At 38.4% G+C, this 24836-nt stretch overlaps 1 protein-coding gene across 4 annotated transcripts in view; it reads left to right on the forward strand.

The window, feature by feature from the left end:
- Nucleotides 1-5131: 5131 nt before the first annotated feature.
- The window catches only part of ACVR2A (activin A receptor type 2A), an 87652-nt gene continuing 67947 nt past the window's right edge, over nt 5132-24836 (forward strand). For 2 of the 4 annotated variants that reach the window (XM_032286243.1, XM_032286244.1), the window contains exon 1: nt 5428-5836. In XM_032286243.1, the coding sequence (XP_032142134.1) occupies nt 5782-5836 (55 nt within the window). In that variant the 5' untranslated portion in view covers nt 5428-5781. Of the gene's footprint in view, nt 5332-5427; nt 5837-24836 lie in introns of those variants that run through there. The other 2 variants (XM_032286245.1, XM_032286242.1) reach the window with 2 other exon arrangements.

The raw sequence follows: 24836 nt of genomic DNA on the forward strand, positions 1-24836 counted from the left end.
CTCATTCTTCATGTAACAACCAGAGTGATCTTTTAAACATAAGCCAGACCACACAACTTCCTGTCTTAAAACCCTCCAAAGGCTTGCTACTTCACTTTGAATAAAATCCAAGGACCTTACTTCGGTCTATAGGCTCTTGCATAGACTGGAACCTATTTTCCTCTCTCTCCTTATTCATACTACTTTCCTCATTGCTATGAGAACCTTCTTTCAATTTCTTAAATACATCATACATACTGTTTATTCTTCACTAGCTTCTTTCATGAGTATCTCCTTTTCACCTTCCAGGTTTCAGTTAAAATGTCGCATCCTTTGTAAGTCCTTACTGAATCATTTTCTCTAAATAGATCCCCTCTTCCTATACTATCCCATTGCTCTTTATCTCAGCATTCAGTCTGCTTTTATAAATAATCCTTTCCATTTGGGAATTATTTGTTTACTGGCTGTTTTCCTGTCTTCTTCGTGACACTGTCAGCTCAGTGATGGTAGAGACTATCCATTTCATTCGACAAGTGTACAATCAAAACCTAGCACAAATTCTGTACCTAATAGTTACTTGTTGAATACATGAATGCCACAGAGAGTTTAATGAAAATGACTGACCCTTGTGCAGACTTGTATTTTAGAAAATTGCAGGAGTATAACATCAAAGCTTTAGTCCAGATTTTAAGCAGTTGTCAAAGTGGGTGAAGGACATTTTTTGAGGAAGAATTGTGTATATAATCTGCTTTCTACTCCAGTAGGAAACCCACTCTCAGATTTGCTATGATGAATTTCCAATCTATGAGACCTTTGTGAGGTAAAAGTACAATAAAATTGAATTACTAAGAAGTTGAGGCTGGGTGCAGTGGCTCACACCTGTAATCTGGGTAGTTTGGGAGGCTGAGGGAGGCACATCACTTGAGCTCCGGCCTAGGCAACATGGCAAAACATCGTCACTACAAAAACAAAACAAAACAAAACAAAACTATTGAAAAAAAAAATTAGCCAGGTATGTTTGGCACATGCCTGTAGTCCCAGTTTCTCAAGAGGCTAAAGTGGGAAGAGCCTGGGGAGTCAAGGCTGCAGTGTGTGGTAACTTCACCACTGCACACCAGCCTAGGTGACAAAGTGAGACCCTATCTCAAAAACAAACAAACAAAACCCAAAAAACAAAACACTTGAAATTAAAATAATAAAATGTAAGCTTAATTATTTTATAGTTTCAACAGACATAAATATTATCAAGTTTCTACAAAACTTTCTACACAATGTTGTCTATGTCCATACATATCTCATTAAATATTGGTAGCAAATTGAAACCAGCACTGGTTTAAGACCTATACTTTGGTTATTGCAGGTTTACTCATCCATTCCTCAAAATGGAAGGTTTACTCCTTCCATTTGAGATTGGATTAAGGTAACAGGTCTCAAATCCTGAACTATTCTTTGTTGGGTATGCTAAATGCCCAACCTCCTGCAGAGTATTTAGCATTTTAGCTCCAGGACACTAAAAGCCAGTGTCACCTCCTTTATCAGTTATTGTCCAAACCAACACCTTTCCTACCTCCTACCAACCAACGGGGGCGCATCAGTAATGCCATCATCCTGAACCACTTGGGTGTGTGGGTTCTGACAGTTGCTCAGTAGTTTTTAGAGAAGGTACTGTGGTTATCAGCCTGGAGAGGAATTGAGTTCTGGTACCTGTTCAAGCAAACTAAGCAACTGTGGTCATGAAATTAAAGCAGAGGGTAGGAAAGAATCCTTGCCAAATTAAGCCTGTTATTTTTGTTTCGTAAATATTTCTTGAATTTTGAAGGGGGTGATAGCGGGGAGAAAAAGTCAAATATTACCTCTGGGATGTTAGACAGAAATCAGTTGGTTGTTGAGATTTATATTACATCACAGCTAGTTTCTCTTTAACGCTTCTAAGTCACTTTCTTCACCTAAAACCCTTTGTCTCATCCATTACTTACATTGCCCCTTATCCATTCCCATGTTCTTCTACTCCTTGGTATGTCTGTTTTTGACCCATTGGCACAGTGCAATTCTATATAGAAGAATATAAGTAGAAGGGGAGGAAAAAATAGCAGCAAAAGCTAGGTTGTAGAGAATTTTCTTCCCACCTTGGACACTTAAGTAGATGGGGATATTTATAAAAGATATATCGATCATTTCTCCCTTCCTTGGACTCACCAAGTTACCGAATTTATTCCTCATGCATTATGCCTTACAGCACTGGCATATAAAAAATTCATTACTTGTGCCACTTCAAGAATGCCCATGTTATCTGAACACGGGAGAGTTGTATAGTAGCTAGAAAGCAGCAGTAATACTTCTAAATCCTTCTTTTAAGGGGAACTAAATATCCTTCATACTCCAAAGGTTTTCAGTCATCTTCCTGAAGATGAAGGAAAAGAGAGTAGAAATGTCTTGCTTAAGTGTCTGTTGGTGGGTCCAAAGGCAAGTTCCATTACAGCCCAGTTCATTTCCAGCTCTACTTCAGAACTGAAGATTTAAACTTCTTCACATCTTTTGAGCCTTGAGTTTGTAACACAAAAAGAAATCTTTTATTCTGGAAGCAGTTTGTCTCACTTATTTACCTCTACTTCCTCATCCAGCCAACATTCTAGATTGAACTGGCTTCTCAAGATTCTTCCATCTGGGAATAATTTTCAGTTCAATTGAACTTGGCAAGACTCTGAACTTAAAGTTCTAGCATTGGAGTGGCCACAAGACTAGGTCTTGGGGTTGGGGAGTGAATGACGTTAGCTAAAGATATTTATCTCATAATGTCTGATGCTTTGGTCGATTAGAATTCATGTTTTCCTTTTCCTTTCCGCTCTCATTTTCCTTCCCAAACCAAGTTGTACACTTTGCAATGTGTTATGAAGGGGTTGGATTTGTGGATTTAAAAAAGTGATTCTAGAAAATAAGGGGAAAAGAAGGACAATGGTGTTAGCCGTAGCCACCTCTTTTTAAGTTTTGAAGCTCCATTGGGAATTAGTCACAACTCCCTGTCATTTTAGGTTACATTATTTTTGAATTTTTAAAAAACTGAGGGGGCAAAGTAAACACACTTAGGAACAGAATAGCTAGCTACTGTTACTGGTTGTTAATACTTCTCCCCTGGGGTTATTACTATTATTTTTTGTCTTTGTTAGAAAGGAATATTCTAGTGAAGCCTGGTTGCTTGTCTTTAATACTAAGGAAAGATGATTTTCATGCTCTTACACTGGCAAATTCAGTTGGTAAGATAAGGAATATATTTTCAAGTTTCAATTGTATTACTCACTATTCCAGTTATTCCACTTGCTCTGGTTTCACAATTAAAGAAATATGGAAATGATGGATAGATGAGACAACAGTGGGGCCTGACCCTGACAACACATTCTTTAATGAACTTCAAGTGTTTCTAGAGTAAAATTTACTCTTCCATTCCAGAGCCACTAGTGAAACTCTTAATTCAACCAGAGAATGGAAGGTTTATACATATTCCTTTGATCAACTCATAAAGATGGGAGAACTACATGAGATCAGACACCTTTAATACCGAGTTGGGATTTTAACTTCTGCAAATATCAGTGAAATTCTGAGCACCACCACTTGAGAACTGGAAATCTTGGAGTTTAAAGAGCCACAATGATTATTAATAACCCTGACAAGTTGTAGAAATGGGCAGATAATTACAGGATGAACTTAATAGAAATACGGACTAATTTAGAGGAAGTAAACTGCTATAAATGTAAGTGAGAAGACTTGGCTTTGTGGGAAAAGGTGGGAATCAGTAAACCACAAGTAAAACATAAATTTGCCATATAGTACAGTTGCTCTATTATTTTAAAAAACAAAACTTTGTAGAGTACATTAAAGGAGACTGTACTTAAGGGAAAGGCAGTTATCCCTTAGTCATTTAGACAGTTATTTATTAAGCACTTATGTGCCAGTTGATACTTCTGGGGGCTGGAATAAAATAAGGAAAAAAAACAAGATCTCTCTCTTCCCGAAGCTCACCAAAGTATGGTAAATGACAGAGCAAGTACTTTCAGTGGTCTTTAGTTTGTATTCTGCAGCCAACTCAATACAGCAAATACTAAAAGCTACTTTAGGTAGGGACCCATCCTATTTTTACCTGTTGGATCCCATTCTGTGCCTAGCACACCAGCTTGTAAGCAGTCAACATGGATTAAGAAGTAAAAGCAGGCCCTAAAAGAGCTTAAAATTTGAACATGTAAACACTTGTCTGATCATTAAATATGCCGATCGAAATTCCCAGTTTTTTCTTCAAAGCACAGTAAACAAATATTTGTGCCCCTATTACGTGCAAAACAGTTGTCAACACAATGCTTTGTGTGTAAAAGGAACGGCGGGAATGGATTCAAGCTGGGCATCGTGATAAATGGCGTGAATACCCTGACCGGGTGGACAGCCCTTCCTCCGTGTTTTTTTGTTTTTGCTTTTCTAGTCACCAAGACAGCACGCGTGTGCAAAAACTGCAGCAGAGGGACGCACTGCTAAGTCTGGGGGGCGCAGACACCAGCTCGCGCGTCGCGAGCTCGCCTGGGCAGCTCGGCGGGCGCGGCGAAAGCAGCTCCCACGGCCGGCTTCCACCGATTCCTCGGTCTCCAAGCGGAGGACGCGTCCCCACCAGAGGAAAGACTGGGCGCCACAGACGCCCCTCGGAGAGGCACCCGGCCACTCGCCCCACCTCGAGGTCCTGTTGCTCTTGGGCTTCCCCTGACCTTTCGGGTGGGCGATCCAGAGACGCCAGCGGGAAGGCGATTTGCAAACGGGGCGCGCCCGGCCACAGCCCAAGCACAGCTCAGGGACTTTGAGGCGCCCGCGCCCCTTTGTCGCGGGATCTCTCGCCCAAGCAGGCCGGACGCCGAGGCCTCGCGGTATCAAGACTCCGTCCGCCCCGCCTCCTCTCCCTCCACTCGGCCCCGCCCTCGCTCTCTCACCCCTCCCCCGCTGCCGCCTCGCTTCCCCGACAATCTCCTCGCGCTCCCGGCCCGGCACGCGCGCTGCGCCGGGCCGCCGCTGCAGCCGCCGCCGCGGCCGCCGCCGCTGCCGCCGAGCGTTCCTCCGCTGCGCCTGGCTTCCAGCTTCGGGCCGGAACCGGAAGTGTGGGGGGCGGAGCCCGGCGGAGGCCAGGAGACCGAAAACGCGGCCGAGCCCGGAGCCCGGAGCCGGAGCCGGAGCCAGAGCCTGGACCAGAACTTGGCCGCCGCCTGCACCGCCGCCGCCGCCGCTGCCGCCCGCTGCCCCTTCCCCGCGCCGCTGCCGCCTTGACCGCCACCGCCGCGAGCTCGGCCACCAGTGGTCCTGAGACTTTAGGTGTCCGGGTTGAAGGTCGGTCCGGACGTCGGACCCAGTCGGTTCCTAGACTGTCCGGGCGGCAGCGGACGCCGCCGCCGCCGCCGCCTCCTCGTCGCCTCAGCCTGGCGTTTTGTTTCGAGAGACCGGAGAGGCGAGCGGAGCTGACAGTGATTTTGACAGTGATTTAAACCCGCTTTTGTTGTTGTTGGCTTTTCGTTGTTTGGTTTTGTGTGTTGTGCGTGTGTGTGGCGGTTTCTCCCCGTGGTGCATTTTATTTTTTATTGTTGTGCTCTTTTTTCTTTTTTTGTTTTTTAAACCCAGTGAACGTTTTTTTTTTTTTTTTTTTTTTTTTTTTTTTGGTCTGGGCTTCCGAATATGTTTTATGACGGTTGATTTTACACCAGGAGGTTTGTCTCCGAGGAAGACCCAGGGAACTGGATATCTAGCGAGAACTTCCTCCGGATTCCCCGGCGCCTCGGGAAAATGGGAGCTGCTGCAAAGTTGGCGTTTGCCGTCTTTCTTATCTCCTGTTCTTCAGGTAGGTGCAGGGAGCGCGGCGCGGCGGGGCTGCTCCTGCGGCCGCGGCGGCCGCTGCTGGGGGCCGCGGCTGGTGTCGGGTCGGAGAGTCCAGTGGAGCCTGAGGAGGTTGCCCACACCCCGCGCCCCTCGGCTGCCACCCCCCAGGTCTGATTGTGATCTGGGAACCTCCATGCATTTTTTTCCTTTTGAGTTGGGTTGGCGAGCTGATAAGAGTGACTGCTGTGTTGTTGTGGAAGTGAGAAAGTCATGTTTTGTGGCCATAACACTAGATGACAGGGCTGGTTGGGTTGCAATTAAGCCGCAAATACCACAAGTGACAATTTATGCAAAGGTTGAGACCTGAAAGGAGTATTTAGTGTGGGCTCCCCTAAAACCAGGGTTGCTTTTTGTCATCTTTTAATTAGTGCTTCACCGGTGAATATCACGACATAGATCAATCAAGTCAGTTGCTGCTTAATTTTGGCTGTGAGAAGCAGTACATCCTTTCAGCAGATTAATCTGGGTCTCCCCTCACGTTTTCTTCAACTTCAGTGTCCAGCGGCGTTAAAAATAGTTGTAGTTGTTGTTGGAGTATTAACTATAACCCACTGCAGAAGAGGTATGCCGCTTGGTGTTGGTAATGTGCTGGTGTTCAACCACCATTTGTGTGCTCTTTTGGGGCATAGATTTTGCTTACCTACGGAATACTTATTTTAAACGCTTTGTATTGAAGCATTGTTTTCGGTTTAGAACAACCCATGTTAAATTGTTTTTGTTGAATATAATAGACTCATAGAATAGGTTTTAGCTCAAGGTTGGGAGAATAATCTGGCCATTTTATATTGGAAATTTCGATTTTGTGAGAACGTTCTGTGGTTGCAACCAGTGGTTGGAAAAACTATCTAGTCTTTTGTATTTGAAATTCTATAAATGAATACATCATTAGCTCAGAGGTGTGCAGATGTACACAACAGGAGAGTTAGTTCAATAGATGAAACATTTTAAAAGTCTCATTGGATCTATTTATCGTAAAATTTAATATTCAGTTACCAGCTTGTGGCATAGAATTACTGGGGACGGGTGGGAGGGGGCGAATTGACAGGTTTCATGGCCATGTCTTTATCTCGCTTGCCACAGGAAAATTAAAGGGTGGTAGTCTTCTTTGTGTACCTCTGTGGGGTGTGTGTGTGTATGTGTGTTTGTGTCCGTCTTCCCCAACCCCCTTTAAATAGAATCTTTTGTAATGTATAGAATTTTGCTGAATGGTACATTTCCTTGTGGTTAATAAATGGATAAAGTCTAGTCTTATGTCTGTAGTGGTATTGATCAGTTCCGGGTGGGCTGAATGTGTTGTGAAATGGCGATCATTGCCAGAGATTAACCAAAAGAATCATGTCTGTTTAAATGGAAGAAGGAACATGCTTAAGGCAGGCTGACAGTTCTTTTTGTGCACGGTTTGGGGAGGAAGCTAAACAATGGTGTGTCTGAAATGAATGAAGGCCTTGATAACATTAAACCTCTTGCTTTTGTGACATGATTTAACCATGTAGTTTTTATCTTTCCAGTAGTACTCTTTTTTTTTTTTTTTTCCTGCTTCTATATGTTGTGGCTGGTAAACTCCTCTTGTTCAAATCCCTTGTTCTGATCTCTTGCCCTTGAGGAGGAGGGGCATCATGGCCACTGACCAAGGAATTGTGGACATTATTCCCTCCCAAACCCACCTGAGTCACACTAATTGGTGAAGGAGGTTATTCTTGAGCAGTCTCAAGGTATTACTTCTGGAAAAGCAGGCTGTCGCTACAGATCTTACAGCTTCCTCTGCTTGGTTTGGTAGTAAAAATAACTGAGCATTAGTTTCTTGTGGGATTATTTTCATTGGGCCAGGATTATTTTCAGTGGGCCAGGAGGTTAACAGCTATAATTTTGAAATAAAGTAATTTTGTTGCTATAGGGCATATAGACATTCCACTTATATTAAATTAATATCGTGTTGTTGCATAGGTTTTTTAAGATGAACATTCCCAGTTGAACAAAAATATGTGGTTCTGTTGAAGATAACTGAAATAATCTTAAAGGCCCTAATCCATATTTATACATGAAGAATTTGAGTACTTAAAATGTCTGATTTTTAAAAAGCTTTTGTTATGGATCAGATGCACTCTAAAAAAGGATTATTGTGTTTCTCCAACTAATTGATTTTTCTACAAAATGTGTAATCTGGCATATTGGAAGCATGAGGTGACTATTTTTATGAGAATTTAAAAAATTCTCAGTTTGTCTATTTTTCATTTCTAGATATTTTATTTCTTTTTTTAATCAAAATGGGAAACAATAGTAAGGAACAGTTTTGTTCCAGGTGTTTAGGAGGAATGTTTACTATTTCGTGGACTGATTTTTCAAATTCTATCCCATGATATGTATTCTGGAGACTGATTATGCAGACTATTCCTGTAGGATATGGCCAAGTGTATAATTTCTTCCTCTTTCTCATTCCAGGGGAAACATTTTAAATTTTGCCCTCATCCTGGAGTGCCTTCAGATTCTCTTTGATTTTGAATTTTTTCATTCCTCTCATACCTCCTCAGATTCTGTTTCAAAACATAAATCTTAAGTTTCTTTTTATAGCATTGTGGTTAATTTGTATCTTTCCCCACAGTTTGTTAAAGTATGAGAATGACTTTAATACTTGCCTTAGTACTTAGGTTTATCCTACCTAGAGTGATGCAGCTATTGTGGTATTTGAGTTGCATTGAAGTAAGTTGAGAATTCCTTTGGATTTTGTGGGAGCTGGAGCAGTATGGTCAATCTATTTGATGCAATAGGAAATGGAAATATGGTAATTATGTTACATTTTCTTCAGTTTAGCTAGGCAATACTGTGTATGTGTGAATGTATGTGTGGTTGGAGGGAGAGTTGGCAGTACAGATAATCTTTTGAACTTTGGCTAACAAGTGATGGATGTAAACACTTTGTTTTCTAAAAGGCAGAATCTCTTGTAAATGCCGTTTGTGGTCAAATTCAAATATATACCTTTGAAACATGGAGACCAGAAAAAAAATGAAACAAAGTTCTCCTGCCATTCATTTTGTGTTATTATTATTATTGTTTCTATTTGTGATCTAAGCCAGTAGTTCTTAATCTGGGTGATTCCTCCACCCCCACTTCCCCAAATCCCCATCCATGGGACATTTTGAGACATTTTTGGTTGTCACAACAGGGGTCAGGGTGTGCTACTGGCATCTAGTTGGGTAGAGGGCAGGAATGCTGCTAATTGTCCTACAATGCACTGTACAGCCTTCCACAACAAAGAGTTTTCTGGCTTAATATGTCAGTAGTGTAGAGGTTAAAAAAAAAAAACCCATTCTAAGAAAACCAGATACCACATGTTCTCACTTATAAGTAGGAGCGAATTGATGAGAAAATATGAAAACCAAGAACAGAGCAACAGACAATGGGGTCTACTTGAGGATGGAGGGTGGGAGGAGGGAGGTGAGCAGCAAAGACAACTATTGGGTACTGAGCTTAATACCTGGGTGAAAAAATCTGTACAGCAAATCCCCATGATATGAGTTTACCTATGTAACCGACCTTCACATGTACCCCTGAATTTAAAATACAAATTAAAAAAAAAGGAACAACTCAGTTCTTAACTCTTAATATTTAAAAGCATTAGTTTATTATTAAAAGGGCTCTGCTGTCTTCCTGCTAAAGTTTGTAATCTATGTTTTACAAGTACATGGTATTGATGATCTCCAGGTGACCTTGTATTGAAAGTTTTTATCTTTTCATTATCACTTAAAATTAGAATATGATTAAATTGGAGAAACAGACTATAGATATGCACATTCTTTCATCCTATTATTCTATAATAAAAATATTTTGATGACTTATACATAAACTCCTATCACCTATTTTGGTAGAGTGCTCATGAAGACTGAATGTTCATGGACATGATGAATGATTGGTTAAGGTATCAAGTTTAATTATATTTGCTTTAGAGCCAGAATTTTCGTTGCCATGATATGATCTTTAAGGATATTTGCATTTATTCTTAGTGACATCATTAGGCTGCCTTGTGGTGGTATGTGTTTGTGTTTAACATGTTGCCTGAAATATGTTCACAATTACATGTTCCCTGAATGGTTTCAAGGCAGAAATTCTGTTTTTTAAAAAACTGTATATTTCTTTTGTCTAACTTTAATTTCAAGAAACTTTAACCTAATCTCTTAGTTACATAATTTTCTTGAGAATCATTAGCTGGGTTTGGTTACCATTACACTAATTTATGATACAGTAAGTAATATTTTATGATCTATTGCAGATCCTTTCCCTTTTTAAGGTTAAATCTTGACCATAATTAATAAAATAATTACCTTGTTTTGAACTCTGGTTTTAAGGAAGTTAACCCAGCCAACCAAGATAAGAATTACAGTGAAACTCTTAGCAAATTAAGTAGCACTGTACCATAGAGAGGAAAATTCTGAAGTCATGCCCACAAATGGTATCCAAATGAGCCTCATACTGTCTCTGTAACACACCTCTCCATATCCTTCTCTCTGATACTGACATTTTCACCTTTTGGGTTCACTGGATTCACTCTTCTTAAGAAGTGAAGAACAACTAAACCAAATGAGATTTCAGTACTCTCTAAATTGTTTATTTAGATTCTAAGGCTATTTTGTTGCATTTTGACTTTTTAAAGTGCTGCTCTGATTTTCTCATCTTTGATATCTCCTAAGTCTGTGATTTAAATTTGTCTTTTCATGGTCTGTTATGTTGCCACTTGTCATATTGTCTCAGATTATAGGTAAGGTTGGCAACATTTGATACTAGGGTCACTGGTATGCCTTCAGCTTTTGCTTTTTGCTGTGTAACTCATCGTTTCTTCCATTCTCTTTCATTGTAATTCCCTTTCCATTTTCCTCCCTTGTCTATTCCTTTTTCTTTCCCTGACCCTTCTGTACTTCCCTATACTGCTTGCTTGTGGAACCCAGTCATTGCTTAGCATCATGGGTGGCTCAAGAGGGCTTACCCATGGTTTTGAATGAAAACAGATTGAATTTAGAATGCTTGAGAATTGGCCAGATAGTCTTTTCCACTGTTGCTCTTTTATTTGCTGGTTTCTGGACTACCACACACACCCCCTTCGGAGTAGTGTTACTCTCTTGGAATCAAATGGCTTAAACTTTAGATTACTCTTACTCCTTTTTAATATTGAGGTTTTCCTTAACTCTTTGCTGCTTCAGAATAAGTTTCTTTCTTCTTATCATTCATTCGTCTCTGTTTAAGCCAAAATTTGACTAGACCGGAGAGTATATTTATTGCCGCTGATAGGACCACATTAGACTTCCTCTGTGGTACATTTAATTCTGTTAGGTTATAATAGTCATGTCTAGACAAAACATTGATTTCAAATTGACTATTGAACATGAAAATTCCAGGAATAGTGTATAGAGGAAGGAGAAGGAGGAGGAGGAGAAATCAAGAAGGTAAGAGACATCAATTGACTTTCTGTCATTCTCCACCTAGATTTCTTTTTAGTCACTTTTGTATACCCAGTGCATCTAGACGTCAGGCTTTGTTTTAATAAAGGGACTTAAAGGAAATATGTTTTTGTCTCTGAGGTTGGATTTTTTGAACTGTTAGAATGGTTGGCCTAAAGGAAAAAATTGGGAAGTTCACATGGATAGTGATCAAGAATGTGGTCATAGAGTTTGGTAGAGTTGAGCTCTGGTGTCAGCGCTGCCCATATCTAGCTTATCTATCATTTTCTCTTACTTGGTTATTATAGCACTTTTCTAGCTAAAATTCACCAGTCCCCTGTCATTAATTCCTTTTATTTCTCGTCCATCTGCATAGCTGTCGGAGTGATCTTAATAAAAATCTGAATATGTCACCCTTGCTTTAAACCTTTCACTGACTGAGTCACCTTTAGCATAGAATCTAAAGTCTTAGAATGTCATAAAAAGTCCTTCATCTTTTGGTTCTTGCCTGTTTTCTCTAACTTCTTGGTATTGGTTAAGAGTATAGATTCTGGATGTAGACTTAATTAGTTTAAATCTTGGTTCCATAACTTAACCTTGGTCAAGTTACTTTACCTTTTGTGCCTCGGTTTTCTCGTTTACACAAAGTGGGGGGGGGGGGCGGATATTAATAATGCCAACCTCAGAGAGTGCTTTGAAGATTAAATGCTAGGTATTCTGCTGCAGCTCCTCCTTAGCATGAGTACTATATTCCATCCATACAGACTTGACTTGCAGTTTCTTAAATGTGTCATCCTTCATTATATTTCATTATGATGCCTTCCTGCATGTTATTCTTCCTTTTCTATCTGGCTAACTCCTTTTTGGTTTTAAGACTTAGAAGTATCACCACTTCAGAAACATTTTCTCTGTCACCCAACCCAGATCAAGTTAGTTGCTTTCTTTTCATCTAACACCTTGTAAATGGAGCCTTGATTTCAGTAATTATTGCAAATGTTTACTTGCCTGTTTCCACTTTAGACTGTGCAAATGTTTACTTTTCTGTTTCTACTCTTTGAAGACATCTTTCCTTTATCCACATGCCCATTTCTAGAACCTGGTACATAACAGGTGCTCAGCAAATGTTTATCAAATGAATAAAATGAAATTAATTCACTTCTCTGGGCCAGAGTTGTATTCTTAATGTATTAAAGTGATGAACTTGGATTATTTTTTTTTTTTCTTCTCTGAAAGCTTTATGGTTCTGTAATTTTAAGGTTAGAGTTCAGTAGTGACATTTTATTAGATGATTTTGCTGGCTGTTTTGGCATCTTTACATTCAAATTTAAATTTTTAAAAATGATTTAAATTGTGATTTGAATTATATAGATTTAGAAGGGATCTTAGGTATCTTCATGTTCCATGGCTTTTGTACTTTTTTGACTGTAATCCACACTAAGAATTACATGTTGCATTATGACTTAGTTCCCATGTAGTAATAGGGGTGGGCGTATATCTGTGTGTGTATTAGAAATGAAAGTTTCATGAACTGTGCACTCTCAACTGTGTGCAGGACACTTACTTATTTTCATGTTATATTTCATTTAAAAAATGTTAACCATGACCCATTAATTGATTCATTGACCAGCCATTGTGTTATAAATGACTAAGAAACAGTGACCTAGTTCAATAATCCTTATTTTCTCTACTCAGTACTCTTAGTGGAAAAGGAAGCTACATACGTAAATATGTGCAATGAAAAATATATGTGCTGAAAAATATGGCCATTAATTAATCTACAATAGAGAATGTGTGCCTAGGTATAGAATATAGGGACAACTGGTCTCAAGGGAGAACATGGATCTTCCCTGACTAAGCTCTTCTCTGTTTTGAACTAGTCGAATAAGTTAAACATACATGAAGGTGCTGAAACAAAATTAGATTGTAATTTTGGGGAGTTGAGATTTTTTAATATAGGAAAGACTTGCTGGAGGGGAGATCTTAGTACTAGAAAAAAAAATGTCTTAGCAGGAGATTAGGAAGGATATTCATCTTAATATGAAGGGAAAAGACAGAAAATAGCATCAGGAACACAATAGGCATTTGGGAGTAAACTTGACCGTTGATGGAAGGCAAGGTGGGATGGAGAAATTTTGACTAAATCTGAGGAAGAGATTTATGTGATGAAGATAGTTCATAATTGCTTAAAGAAGTAGGACAGTCTCAGGGAGTTACTCTTAAATTCAGATGAAAAGTAATTAAAATGAGGAGGTTAAGAGTGGATGATACATATCCTGATGAATGTCTCACATACATATATGTGCATATAGAACAGAAAAGCAACTTGAAGACTAGGGTAGGTTGGTAGCACTACTAAATAAAATTGGTAAAGAAGTAATGAGCTAGAGGAAGATTGAAAGTATTTTCAAAACTAAAAAAGTTTTCAGATAGATATAGTTTTAGATGATAAAAGCATGAATGAAAATAAAGATATAGATTTGGAAAAATAAGAGTACATAATAAAACATGATAGTATGTAATACTCTCTTAAAAGGGTAGACATTGATTCTGCATGCGGTGGCTCACGCCTGTAATCCCAACACATTGGGAGGCCGAGGTGGGCGAATCACAGGGTCAGGAGACCAAGACCATCCTAGCTAACACAGTGAAACCCCGTCTCTACTAAAACCACAAAAAATTAGCTGGGCATGGTGGCACGCACCTGTAGTCCTAGCTACTTGGGAGGCTGAGGCTGGAAAATCGCTTGAACCTAGGTGGCGGAGGTTGCAGTGAGCCCAGATCGCATCACTGCAGTCCAGCTGTGCACTCCAGCCTGGGTGACAGAGTGAGACTCTGTCTCAAAAAAAAAAAAAAGATAAACACTGTATGTGTGATGGATATGTCTCCATTGTGATGTCTAGTTAGAGAATTCTAAACATTAGTGGCTGAATATGTTGTTTGGTTTAAATCATGGTCAGATTTCAGTAATTACAGTAATTACTAATACTGGTCATCCAGATTATATTCTTTGAAATCTGTATGAGGCCTTACAGTAAATTATAATGTTCTAAAGAAGTAGATTTAGATACTTTTCTGAACTTGGTATATGGTATTCACACTTGAAACCTAAACTTTTCAGTGATCCTTCCTTTGGACTAGTTTTTTCTTTGGTTGCCTGTAGTCACACTGGGAATCACTTTATTCCCTAATCTTGCTAAAGAAAGTAAATGTAAAGCAAGAATATAATTACTAGATTAGAAGGACTGGCTATACATGTGGGGAGGGGTTGCCTTTCAAAAGATTTTAAAAATGAATCAAGTCTTTACATATCGTAGTAAAAGTAAGCCTATTTATAAGGCTTAGAGGGAGGAGTTTTCCTATTTATGATTGTTAACTTTAAAATTTTTATTTTAAGGGAAAAGTCCATTGTTCTTCACATCTTCATAACTATACGTGATATATCAAGCTTGCCCCAAGGCATTATTTCAAGAGGAAAGGGCATGGACAAGTTATCAGATCTTGGCAAGTTTCTAAAACTCTGAGATTAACTTTTAAAATTTGTAAACCAAGATGTATTAAATAAATTGATATGACATATAACACAGTAGCTGGTCCAGAGTAGATCTTACATACATATTAGTTTTTAATTGAAGTCCCATTTAAAAGGATATAGCATGTAAAACATTAAAAAAATATATATAGATTTGTCTGGCGCGGTGGCTCATGCCTGTAATCTCAGCACTTTGGGCGGCCGAGGCGGGCGGATCAGGAGGTCAAGAGATCGAGACCACCCTGGCCAACACAGTGAAACCCTGTCTCCACTAAAATACAAAAATTAGCTGGGTGTGGTGGCGTCCACCTGTAGTCCCAGCTGCTCGGGAGGCTGAAGCAGGAGAATTGCTTGAACCCAAGGGCAGAGGTTGCAGTGAGCCAAGATTGTACCACTGTACTCCAGCCTTGTGCCTGGCGACAGAGCGAGACTCTGTCTCAAAAAAAAAAAAAAAATACAGATTTGGTTCTTGGGGATATTTACATTTGTAGGTAAATTACTTATCAGTTAATGTGAAATAATATTCTGACTAAATGATATAGCCAAAGGACATATCATTATAAAGAGCCAGATAGCTGCCAAAAAATATCTAGAACATTCAGATATTGTGGTTCCTTACAAAGAGTTCTTTAAGGTCTCATTGTTTTAGCATGCATTAAAAAGAAACAAGGGAGTAAATTGTCTCTATTTATTAGTGAGAATTTAAAGTATTTTTTTTTCTTGGACAACTTCTCTTAAACTTTTTAGTAGAATTAAAGTTTTTTTGAAAGAGTCTCAAGTCTGTTTTTAGGTACCAGCTACTTAAAGCTTTGAAAACACAAAGGTTTTCAATGACTATTTTTGGAGATCAATATTTTGATTGTGGTATATTTTGGACTAAAACTTAAGAGTCTGTCATTCAAATTCCTACTTTCCTACTCACTCTTCTTTGACCTTTGACATCCATAAAGATTTCACTTTATTCATCCCTGAATTAAAGAGGATGAAATAGGTATTCTTTCACTTAACAAATCAATATTGAACTACATGCTAGGCACTATAGCAAGTGCTTGGGATACAGCATTGAACATGAAGACAGATATGATTATGCCTTTCTGGAGTTTATAGTCATAAAGTAAGTAGTCAAATGAATAACATAATTACAAATTGTCATATGTGCTCTGACAGAAACTCACAGGGCGCTGAGAAGATTACTGTTTATTTGGCTTATCCCATATCACATCTGTTTACTTTATCTACCTATTTCTCTCTCTTTTTTTTTTTTTTTTTAGACAGTCTCTCTCTTTCACCCAGGCTGGAGTGCTGTGGTTCGATCTTGGCTCACTGCAATCCCAGCTTTTCAGGTTCAAGCGATTTTCCTGCATCACCCTCCCTAGTCACTGGAACTACAGGCATGTGCCACCATGCCTGGCTAATTTTTGTATTCTTGGTAGAGATGGGGTTTTACCATGTTGGGCAGGCTGGTCTGGAACTCCTGTCTCAAGTGGTCTGCCTGCCTTGGCCTCCCAAAGTGCTGGGATTACAGGTGTGAGCCACCGTGCCTGGCATATCTACTTATTTCTTATTTGTCCTTTCCACTATTAGAGTGTAAGCTTTACTGGAGAGGCGGGAGTTGTGACTTTTTCTTAACACTTCCAATGCATGGCACAGTTTTTGGCACAGAGGCAAAGCTCAATGAATATTTAACTAGCTGCCTGAAGCAATGAATGGAGGGATGGGACTGGAGAGATAGGGACAGGATCTTGCAGGTCTTTGATCTAATAGGGGAAAGAGAATAAAATGCAAACGGCAGTGGGAAGCAAAGAGTTTTAAGAGCAGGCTCTGGGTTATATGTTAAGATCATTTTGGCAGCTATCTGAAAAATAATACCAGAAGAGTATGGGAGTGAAGAGGTGAGACCAGTTAGGAACCTTTTGCATCAGTGTAAGCTGGAGAGACTCTCCAAGATCCCTACTAGTTTTGAACATTCTCTGATTCTAATATAAAGCTTGCCAGTGAAACTTATCAGTCTTCCTTTTCTTTTTTATTTTAGTCACCTTATTTTTTTTTCTGGCTTGTCATTGCTTAAAAAAAACCCTGAATGGATAGGCTTCTTGTGCATATGTGAACTTTGAATACACATTTTCAGAAAAAAAAAAAATAATAATGAAATCCAGGCTAGAGGTTATTGAATTTTTGTAACAAATTTCTATCTTAGATTTTGTTCATTTGCTAATTTATATTCTTATTTATTTAAGCATTCCTATTTCTCCCTGAAACTGGCTTTACTCCTTTTCAGGTGCCTATTTTTTTCATAAGCAACCTCTTTATTGTTTCAAACGTCATATACCAAATTGTTGGTATGGTTGAAGATTCAGAAGTAGAAACTTAGTGTATTTTATATCTTAATTCTTAGAAATTTGATATGTTTTCAGGTTATCAAAGTCTTACAATAAAGACTAAAAGGATAAATACTTAATACTTTAGGCTATTAGTTTTACTCAGGGCTACAGCCTCTAACTCTAGGTATTCAGCATGAATGTTTTTGTCTGGAACGATTTCAAGCCTCTCCTGTTGGTGGTGGGGAGGTGGTGCTTGGCACAGGGAAATAAGCTCTTTATTATGGCAGAAGTTCAGCTGCAGCATCTTTGCCTAGGAAAAACTGCATTATTACACAGAGGTAAAACCAGAAGAGATGTTACATTTTACTGAATTTTAAAAATATTATAGTGCCTACCTCTTTTCATTTGGTTTCATTTGGATTTTTTCATTTTGGAAGCAGGCAAAGCTAACTATATTGGATAAGCCACCTTTTATAAAGTTCAGTTTTACCCTATAAATACTATAGGTCATTTTATTTATTATTACCTTAAATAAAGCAGTTCTAGAAAAGGAACTGCTACGCCTTTCTTTTACCTGGTAGCAGAGTTTCATATTTTAGGATTAGTGACTACAATTTGCAAATTAATTTTATATAACCTAATACTCGAAATGAACTTGTAATTATCACTAAAATTATATGGGAAGAAATGAAAACTCAATGAATAAATAATAATTATGATAAATAATGAGTAATTGCAAGATAACATATACAAGATGGATATGGTAATAGTAAAGCAGTTTGATTAACAGGCATTCAAAGTAGAATAAAACATCTTTGTGAATGGCCAGAAAAATGGTTGAATAGCTACTGACCGTCTTTTTATTCTATATTATATAACAAATCTTTCTTGGTAATCTTTTCTTATTTTCTTCCTTAGTTCTTTAGAGGTACATAACCCTGGCTTGGGTGTTGAATTAGGAAATTAATTGCTAATTGTATTTTTTGTTAAAACATAAATAGAGATTGCTGCTTAGCTGAGAGGGTTAGAAATAATAGAGGAAATTAAATTAGCAAGCTTTTATTGCTGAGAGGGCCTAACAAACTGTCAGGTACTATTTTATCCAGTAACTGCCTTTATCAGAATGATTCTTAGAAGGAATAAACTACTCAAGCTGATCCTCACTTCTGAAGGATGGCGTAAAAGTAAAAGGTTGGGGCTAGAGAAGAAGAGTGGTTACACTTCTTTTTCCTTTTGAATCATTGAAGAGTAGTTTTGACTTTTTATCTGCAGATCTTATTTTTCACTGCTGCAGCCCTAAAATATCCCACATCAAGAACTATAGTTTCTAGTTAGTCTAGCAATATATATTTAGCAGTCCTCAATTAGACAGTATTTTTGTAATTAATATCTAGCCTTGCATCTATGAAGTAAATCAGCTCACTAAGCCAGAGAACAGAAGATTAGAGGAGCCTACTCTGTTATAGATAATAGAATTATCTACCATTGAAATGTGATTTATCAGTTAGGGCTAGTTAACAGAAATAAAAGCTCATATTGTTGGTACGTATGTAGCTGTTTGTTGGCAAGAATGGTTTCCTTTAAAAAATTAAAGCCTAATACTTTATCTTCAAATTCAGTCAATGTAATTAATTATGCACATTCTTGGGTTGATATAATAGAAAGAGCAAACATTCTGCAGGGAGAAAACCTGGGTGTTGTGCCTCTTTACCGCTGTGTGGTATATCATGTGAACTTGGGAAAATTCCGTAATCTTAGTTTCTGTTTTATAGTACCTACCTCAAAGATTTGAGTAAGGATCAAAGGCTACACACACAAGCCCAAACATACTTACATAAACATATATACATGTGACTTTAAAAAAAAATTCTATTTTAAGTTCAGGCGTACATGTGCAGGTTTGTTACATAGATAAATTGTGTCATGGGGGTTTGTTTTACAGATTATTTCATCACCCAGGTATTAAACCTAGTACACATTAGTTATTTTTCCTGATCCTCTCCCTCCTTCTACCCTCCACCCTTCCATAGGCCCCAGTGTTCCCCTCTATGTGTCCATGTGTTCTCATCATTTAGCTTTCACTCATAAGTGAGAACATGTGGTATTTGGTTTTCTATTCCTGCATTAGTTTGCTATGGATGATGGCCTCCAACTCCATCCATCTCCCTGCGAAGGACATGGTAGTTCACTTTTATGGCTGTACATGCAACTTATATATATTTTTTCTCTCCTACTTTCTGCTGAACAGGCAGCTTTTAAAACTTGGAAATGCTGTGACAAATATTTGTAATTAATACAGTGATGTTTTTCAAGGAGTAAAGAGTAATAGGAAGGATTGAAGGGAGCTGTACCAGCACTTCGAATTCAGAATTTGTGATGCTTAATGGGTCGACATTTATCTTTAGGCTATTTGCAAGTAAAGGGATAATTCCATAAACAACTGAATATAAGATATCAGAGGGTTTCCTTACAGTGACCTTAAAGGTGCTGTATGATATGGCCCCTTTCCATCCTTATCTTTTGCCATATTGGCCCTCTGGTAATTCCTACAACAAACCAACTGCTTTTTATTCCTCTGAGCATTTTTTCACTTGCCTTCCATTAATATTTAGGAGAAGGGCCATATCGGACTTATAGTTTCCTCCATGCCTAGGACATAATAGATGCTTAACAAATATTTATCAATGAATGTTGAATGCTTTCAAGCAGTTAGAATGGGGGTCCACAGACTTTTTCGTAAAGGGCCAAATAGAAAGTATTTTAGGCAATCCCTTTTGCAGTTTCTCAGCTCTGCCAGCTGTAACACAAAAGCAGTCAGACAATATGTAAATAAACCAGTGTCACTGTATTTCAGTAAAGCTTGATTTGTGGGCACTGAAATTTGAATTTCATATAATTTTCATGTGTCACAAAGTATTCTTTTGATTTTTTTCCAACCATTTAAAAATGTAAAAACTATTGTTCAGGGGCTGTATACAGACTGGATTTTGACCTGCGGGCTGTAATTTGCCAATCTCTTGGACATTGTATAGGTGGCATTCCTCCCCCAACTTAGAAATATATTATGTTTAGAAAACTTTGTTCGGGAGCATTTTCTTATAGAATGATTGTCATATATGTGGGTTAAGTTCCTAGGCTAATCCACAAGCCTCTTTTACTTCCAGTGTTTTGGCCTAGCAATACAACTTTATTTCACCCCCAAGAATAACTGTCTCTGAGGGAAAATGGATTTAGTATTCCTTCTTGGACCAGAAGCAGCACATGTTCTCCCCAGCACTCACAATTTCCTTCTTCCCTGCTCTGTCTTCTACCTGCTGGGCTTTGCATCCTAGGAAATGCTCTTCTAGGGGTTCCAGTAGGGTGGAATGGTAACAATACTAAAGCTTTCTGCCTGTGATTAGGGAGGAGGGCATGGGAAGAGAAAGGTGGAGAGAAAGGAGAGTGCAAAGTAGTTTCTTTTCAAACTGCAGGTCACAACTCATTTGAGGGTTGTAAAATCAGTGTAAAGGGTCACCACAACAAAAAAGAAAGAAAATAGAAAATATTAGAATGAATCACACATAGCATAGTATCGTTTTTGTGAAACTTCAGTTATGTGTGTGATTGTATGTATATGTACTGGGTCACAATGAAAAACATTTTTTACTGCAGTTTGTGGTCAGAAAAGTTTAAGAGCCTGTTTTCTACGGGCTGGGGGTACTGATCCTGAGTTTGTTTGTTTCCCTTACTATATATGAGAGACACATGAAAAATGTAAAGGCAGCCTCTTGATTTTTTGCTACAGTACATTTTTAGTAGTCAGCTACCTTATGAGGTAGTTAACTGTTTTTCAGATGAGAAAACAGGGTCATACAGCTAAAAAGCTCACAATTGAGATTGAAACAGAAGCTCACCTTATTTTAGAATATGTTCTTCCATTACACCATGTTGTTTTCCCTGTAGGGAAAGAAGCCATGTATGACTTCCTTTGTGTTTCAGAGGACAAAAATCATCCCAGTTGGTGGCAGCTCACTAGGTTTCTTGAGACAAGGCATTGGCTTTAGTGATGGGACAGGGCCACTGAAAGGTGTGAAGAGTATGGTTAGGAATTCAGTAGAAAGGATAACAGTATGTAAGAGAGGAGGGATTTCACCTTTATTTTCTTCTTTCCCCTCTGTACTATCCCTGCTCCTTCATTCCTTACCACCAGTTGGGATCTTAATTCATGCTAGAAATAGCACAGAATTGAGGATGAGGTTTAGTGAGGAAGGGTAATATAATCATGTCTTTAGCTGAAAGGGGAATGAGGAGGGAAACCCAAGTAGCAGGGCCACCTGGCCACCCAGATGGGTTGGCTGTTCCCAGGTGGCAATTTACAAGTGGGTGTAGGTAAAACAGGGCCTGCTATTAATTGTGTTACAAGCAGAAGTCTTGGCTGTGGAGACTGGTAGCTTTGATATGCTAATTGAAAATCGTTCTTTTTAAAGTTATATTAAGGGAAAGCCTGTTTTAAACAACACTTGGTTAGTCCAGAGTCAGTTACCCATTTTAAGTACTTAAAAATTATAATACATGTCTTTTAAGATATCTCTTGTTCTTAGTTTCTGGTAAAAACTAATTTATGTTGATTCCGATCTCTAACTTGATTTGGAATTGTTTTAGGAAGAAAAAGATTGATAAGAAGGCTATTCTTCACTAAAAAAGTAACAGAACCATAGAAGACAGGTTGGTTAATTGAACAGAAGGATAAGAGACCCTTACAGAATGTGTTCATCTTTTCCAGGCCAAGTTGGGATTCTTGCTTTTGCAATGGGAATTAGTGTTTCATAGGGAATGAGTTTTAACTATGTAGTATTATCTGAAAACTTAGACTTAATAATTTTTAGCCTCATCACTTACCCTTACAGTATTGCTTACTATTCTGTGTTAGAGTATCTTGTTAATGTGTCAGGCTCCCAGCTGACCCTAAGTTCTTACAGATTTCTTCAGTGTAAAGTTAGTGTTCAGCTTAGGTTAAGAGTATTGAAGCCAGATGGCCTGGTCCTCATCTGGAAAATGGAGATAATAAGGGTAACCTACTTTGTACAGTTGTTACAGAGTATAAATGAGTTGATATATGCAGAGTGCTTTGAATGATTTCTCACATGTAGTATTCTAAATAACTCAATAAATATGAATTGCTGATGCTGGTTGGTATTGCATACCAGTGTCTAGCTCTGAACTGTTTATTGAATATGAACAAGCTATAATGTAGTGAATGTATTAATAATACTGAGGACATTCCAGTATATTTAGTGAGCAACTGTACCTTTGTAGATGGCCATTCTGTTTCGTTTAGGATGCAAATAGTATTTGTTTATAATGTTTATATTTTTTTTGACTGATTTAATTTTAGAACGTCATCTGGTGTTTAGGGAAGAATACTAATATTTTTAATTATGTAATTTATTGGTATTATTTTAAATAAAGATTTTGGGGAGGGTCTTTTCAGAAAAGTGTAAAGTAGCATGTCATTCAGTAGCATACTGGTTGAGCATCCTGGATCTGAAAATCCGAAATTCGAAATTCTTCAAAATTCGAAACGTTTTGTGTGACAGCATGATGCTCAAAAAAAAACACAAAAAAACAAAACAAAAAAAAACGCTCATTGGAGCATTTCAGGTTTCGGATTTTCAGATTTGGGATGCTCAACTGGTATACCACAAATATTTTGAAATCCAAAAAAAAAAAAAAAAAAAAAAAAAAAACCACTGAAATCCAAAACACTTCTGATCCCAAGTATTTTGGATAAGGGATACTCAACCTGTATTACCTAATGAGAGCACCTCAAAACCTTCCTTCCAAAGTGAGAGAAAGATAAAGCAATATGAATGTGTTAGGGGAATAACTGAAATTTCTAAAAGTGTATATTATTTTATTTTCACATCATCTGAATGTCAACATTTCTGGGTAAACAGTTTCTGTCTTTCATAGTTTTCTAAGTGATTTCATGTCTGTTTCTATTTGATCCTATTTGAGCCTGTTTGAACTAGGGTCTGTGTTTTGTTTTGGTTTAACTCAAACCCTGAGATAATATAATCTGCCTTAAATCAGTAATCAGTGGAGCTAGAGCTAAAACCCTGGCTTTCAAGTTCAGTGTTTTTTTGTAGTAGTAAAAAATGCTTTATGGCTTTTAGAGAGTCCTCCTCCGCTGTCTCCCACCCTTAGTGTTTGCAGTGATTTATAGAGTTGGTCGCTTTGCAGATAATCTTTGTATCACACTTTGAGAAATCCATGTTTAGAATCTGGGGAGCCAGAAGTAGCAATATAGCAATAGGAAGCACCAAAGTGAACTCTAATTCTGGGCAGATTTTTTTTTTTTTGGTGGGGGGGTGGTTCTTGCTTGGCTAGCTTGTTGTTATAACTCTAAATCCACACGTTAATTGTTGCCTGAAGTAAATTTGTAGGTAAATCCTGCCATTGATTGCTGAAGTACTTTTCTCAATCACTTTTGCTTTTAAGAACATTTAAAATTGTTTTCCTAATGGGCCATTGCCAGATCAGTCTCATTACACGTGTGCCAGAATCTTACATTATTTTCACATTACTACATTTCTTTGGTCAAAATTGGAACTGGCAAGTTATGTCACAGCACAACCATAATGTATAACAATACTATTGCTAACGATTACCATTTGTAAAAACTATCATTATTAACAACCACCACTTATAGCATGTTCCATGCTAAGTGCTATTAAGTTTTCATGATAATGTGTCTGACTAGCCCTGTGAGATACTTGTTATCCTCATTTTATAGATAAGGAAACGGACTCAGTGACTTGCCTAAGGCTACATAAGTAAGTAAGTAGCAGAACTTAGGTCTGTAAGACTTAAATCTATTTGATGGAATCTATTTTAGTATGCTAAAGTATGAGTTACCAATTTCAGTACTGTGTGATGTTTTTTGAACCTGTTCTGCCAAGGTTCCCCATCCTGCTCACGCTAACAGCAGCTACTGTAGCTACTGTTGCCAGCACCCCTGGAAGCCTGTGATGTGGTGAAAACTGCTGACTTATCAAATTGAGGTGAATGATGGTCTGCTGTGTTTCCTGTGGCTGATATAGCAGAGCTTTCTCCAACTCTGAAATGAAAGTACACTTGACCCTTGAACAGTGTGGGGATTAGGGGTGCTTGACCCCTTGACTGAGATTGAAAATCCAGGTATAACTTTTGACTGCACCAGAACTTAACTAATAGCCTGTTATGTACTGGAAGCTCTACTGATGACATAAGTTGATTAACACATGTTTTGATTGTTATATGTATTACATATACTATTTTCTGTGTTATATTGTATTATGATAAGGAAGCTAAAGAAAATGCTGTTAAGAAAAATAAGGGAGAGAAAATATTTTACTCTTCATTAAGTGAAAATAGATAAGTCTTGCTATCTCAGGGATGGCAGAGGTAGAAGAAAGTCTGCATACAGGTGAATTCACACAGTTTAATCCTGTGTTTGAGAGTTAGCTGTAATTGTTTGTCCACAGCTGCTTTAAAAACTGAGTAACTGGCCGGGTGCAGTGGCTCTTGCTGGTAATCCCAGCACTCTGGAAGGTGGGTGGATCACCTGAGGCCAGGGGTTCAAGACCAGCCTAGCCAACATGTTAAAACCCCGTCTCTACTAAAAATACAAAAATTAGCTGGGCACAGTGGTGTGTACCTGTAATC

This window comes from Sapajus apella, unplaced genomic scaffold, assembly GCF_009761245.1.
Source record: "Sapajus apella isolate SASKATOON/1434 unplaced genomic scaffold, GSC_monkey_1.0 scaffold18, whole genome shotgun sequence".
Lineage (NCBI taxonomy): Eukaryota > Metazoa > Chordata > Mammalia > Primates > Cebidae > Sapajus > Sapajus apella.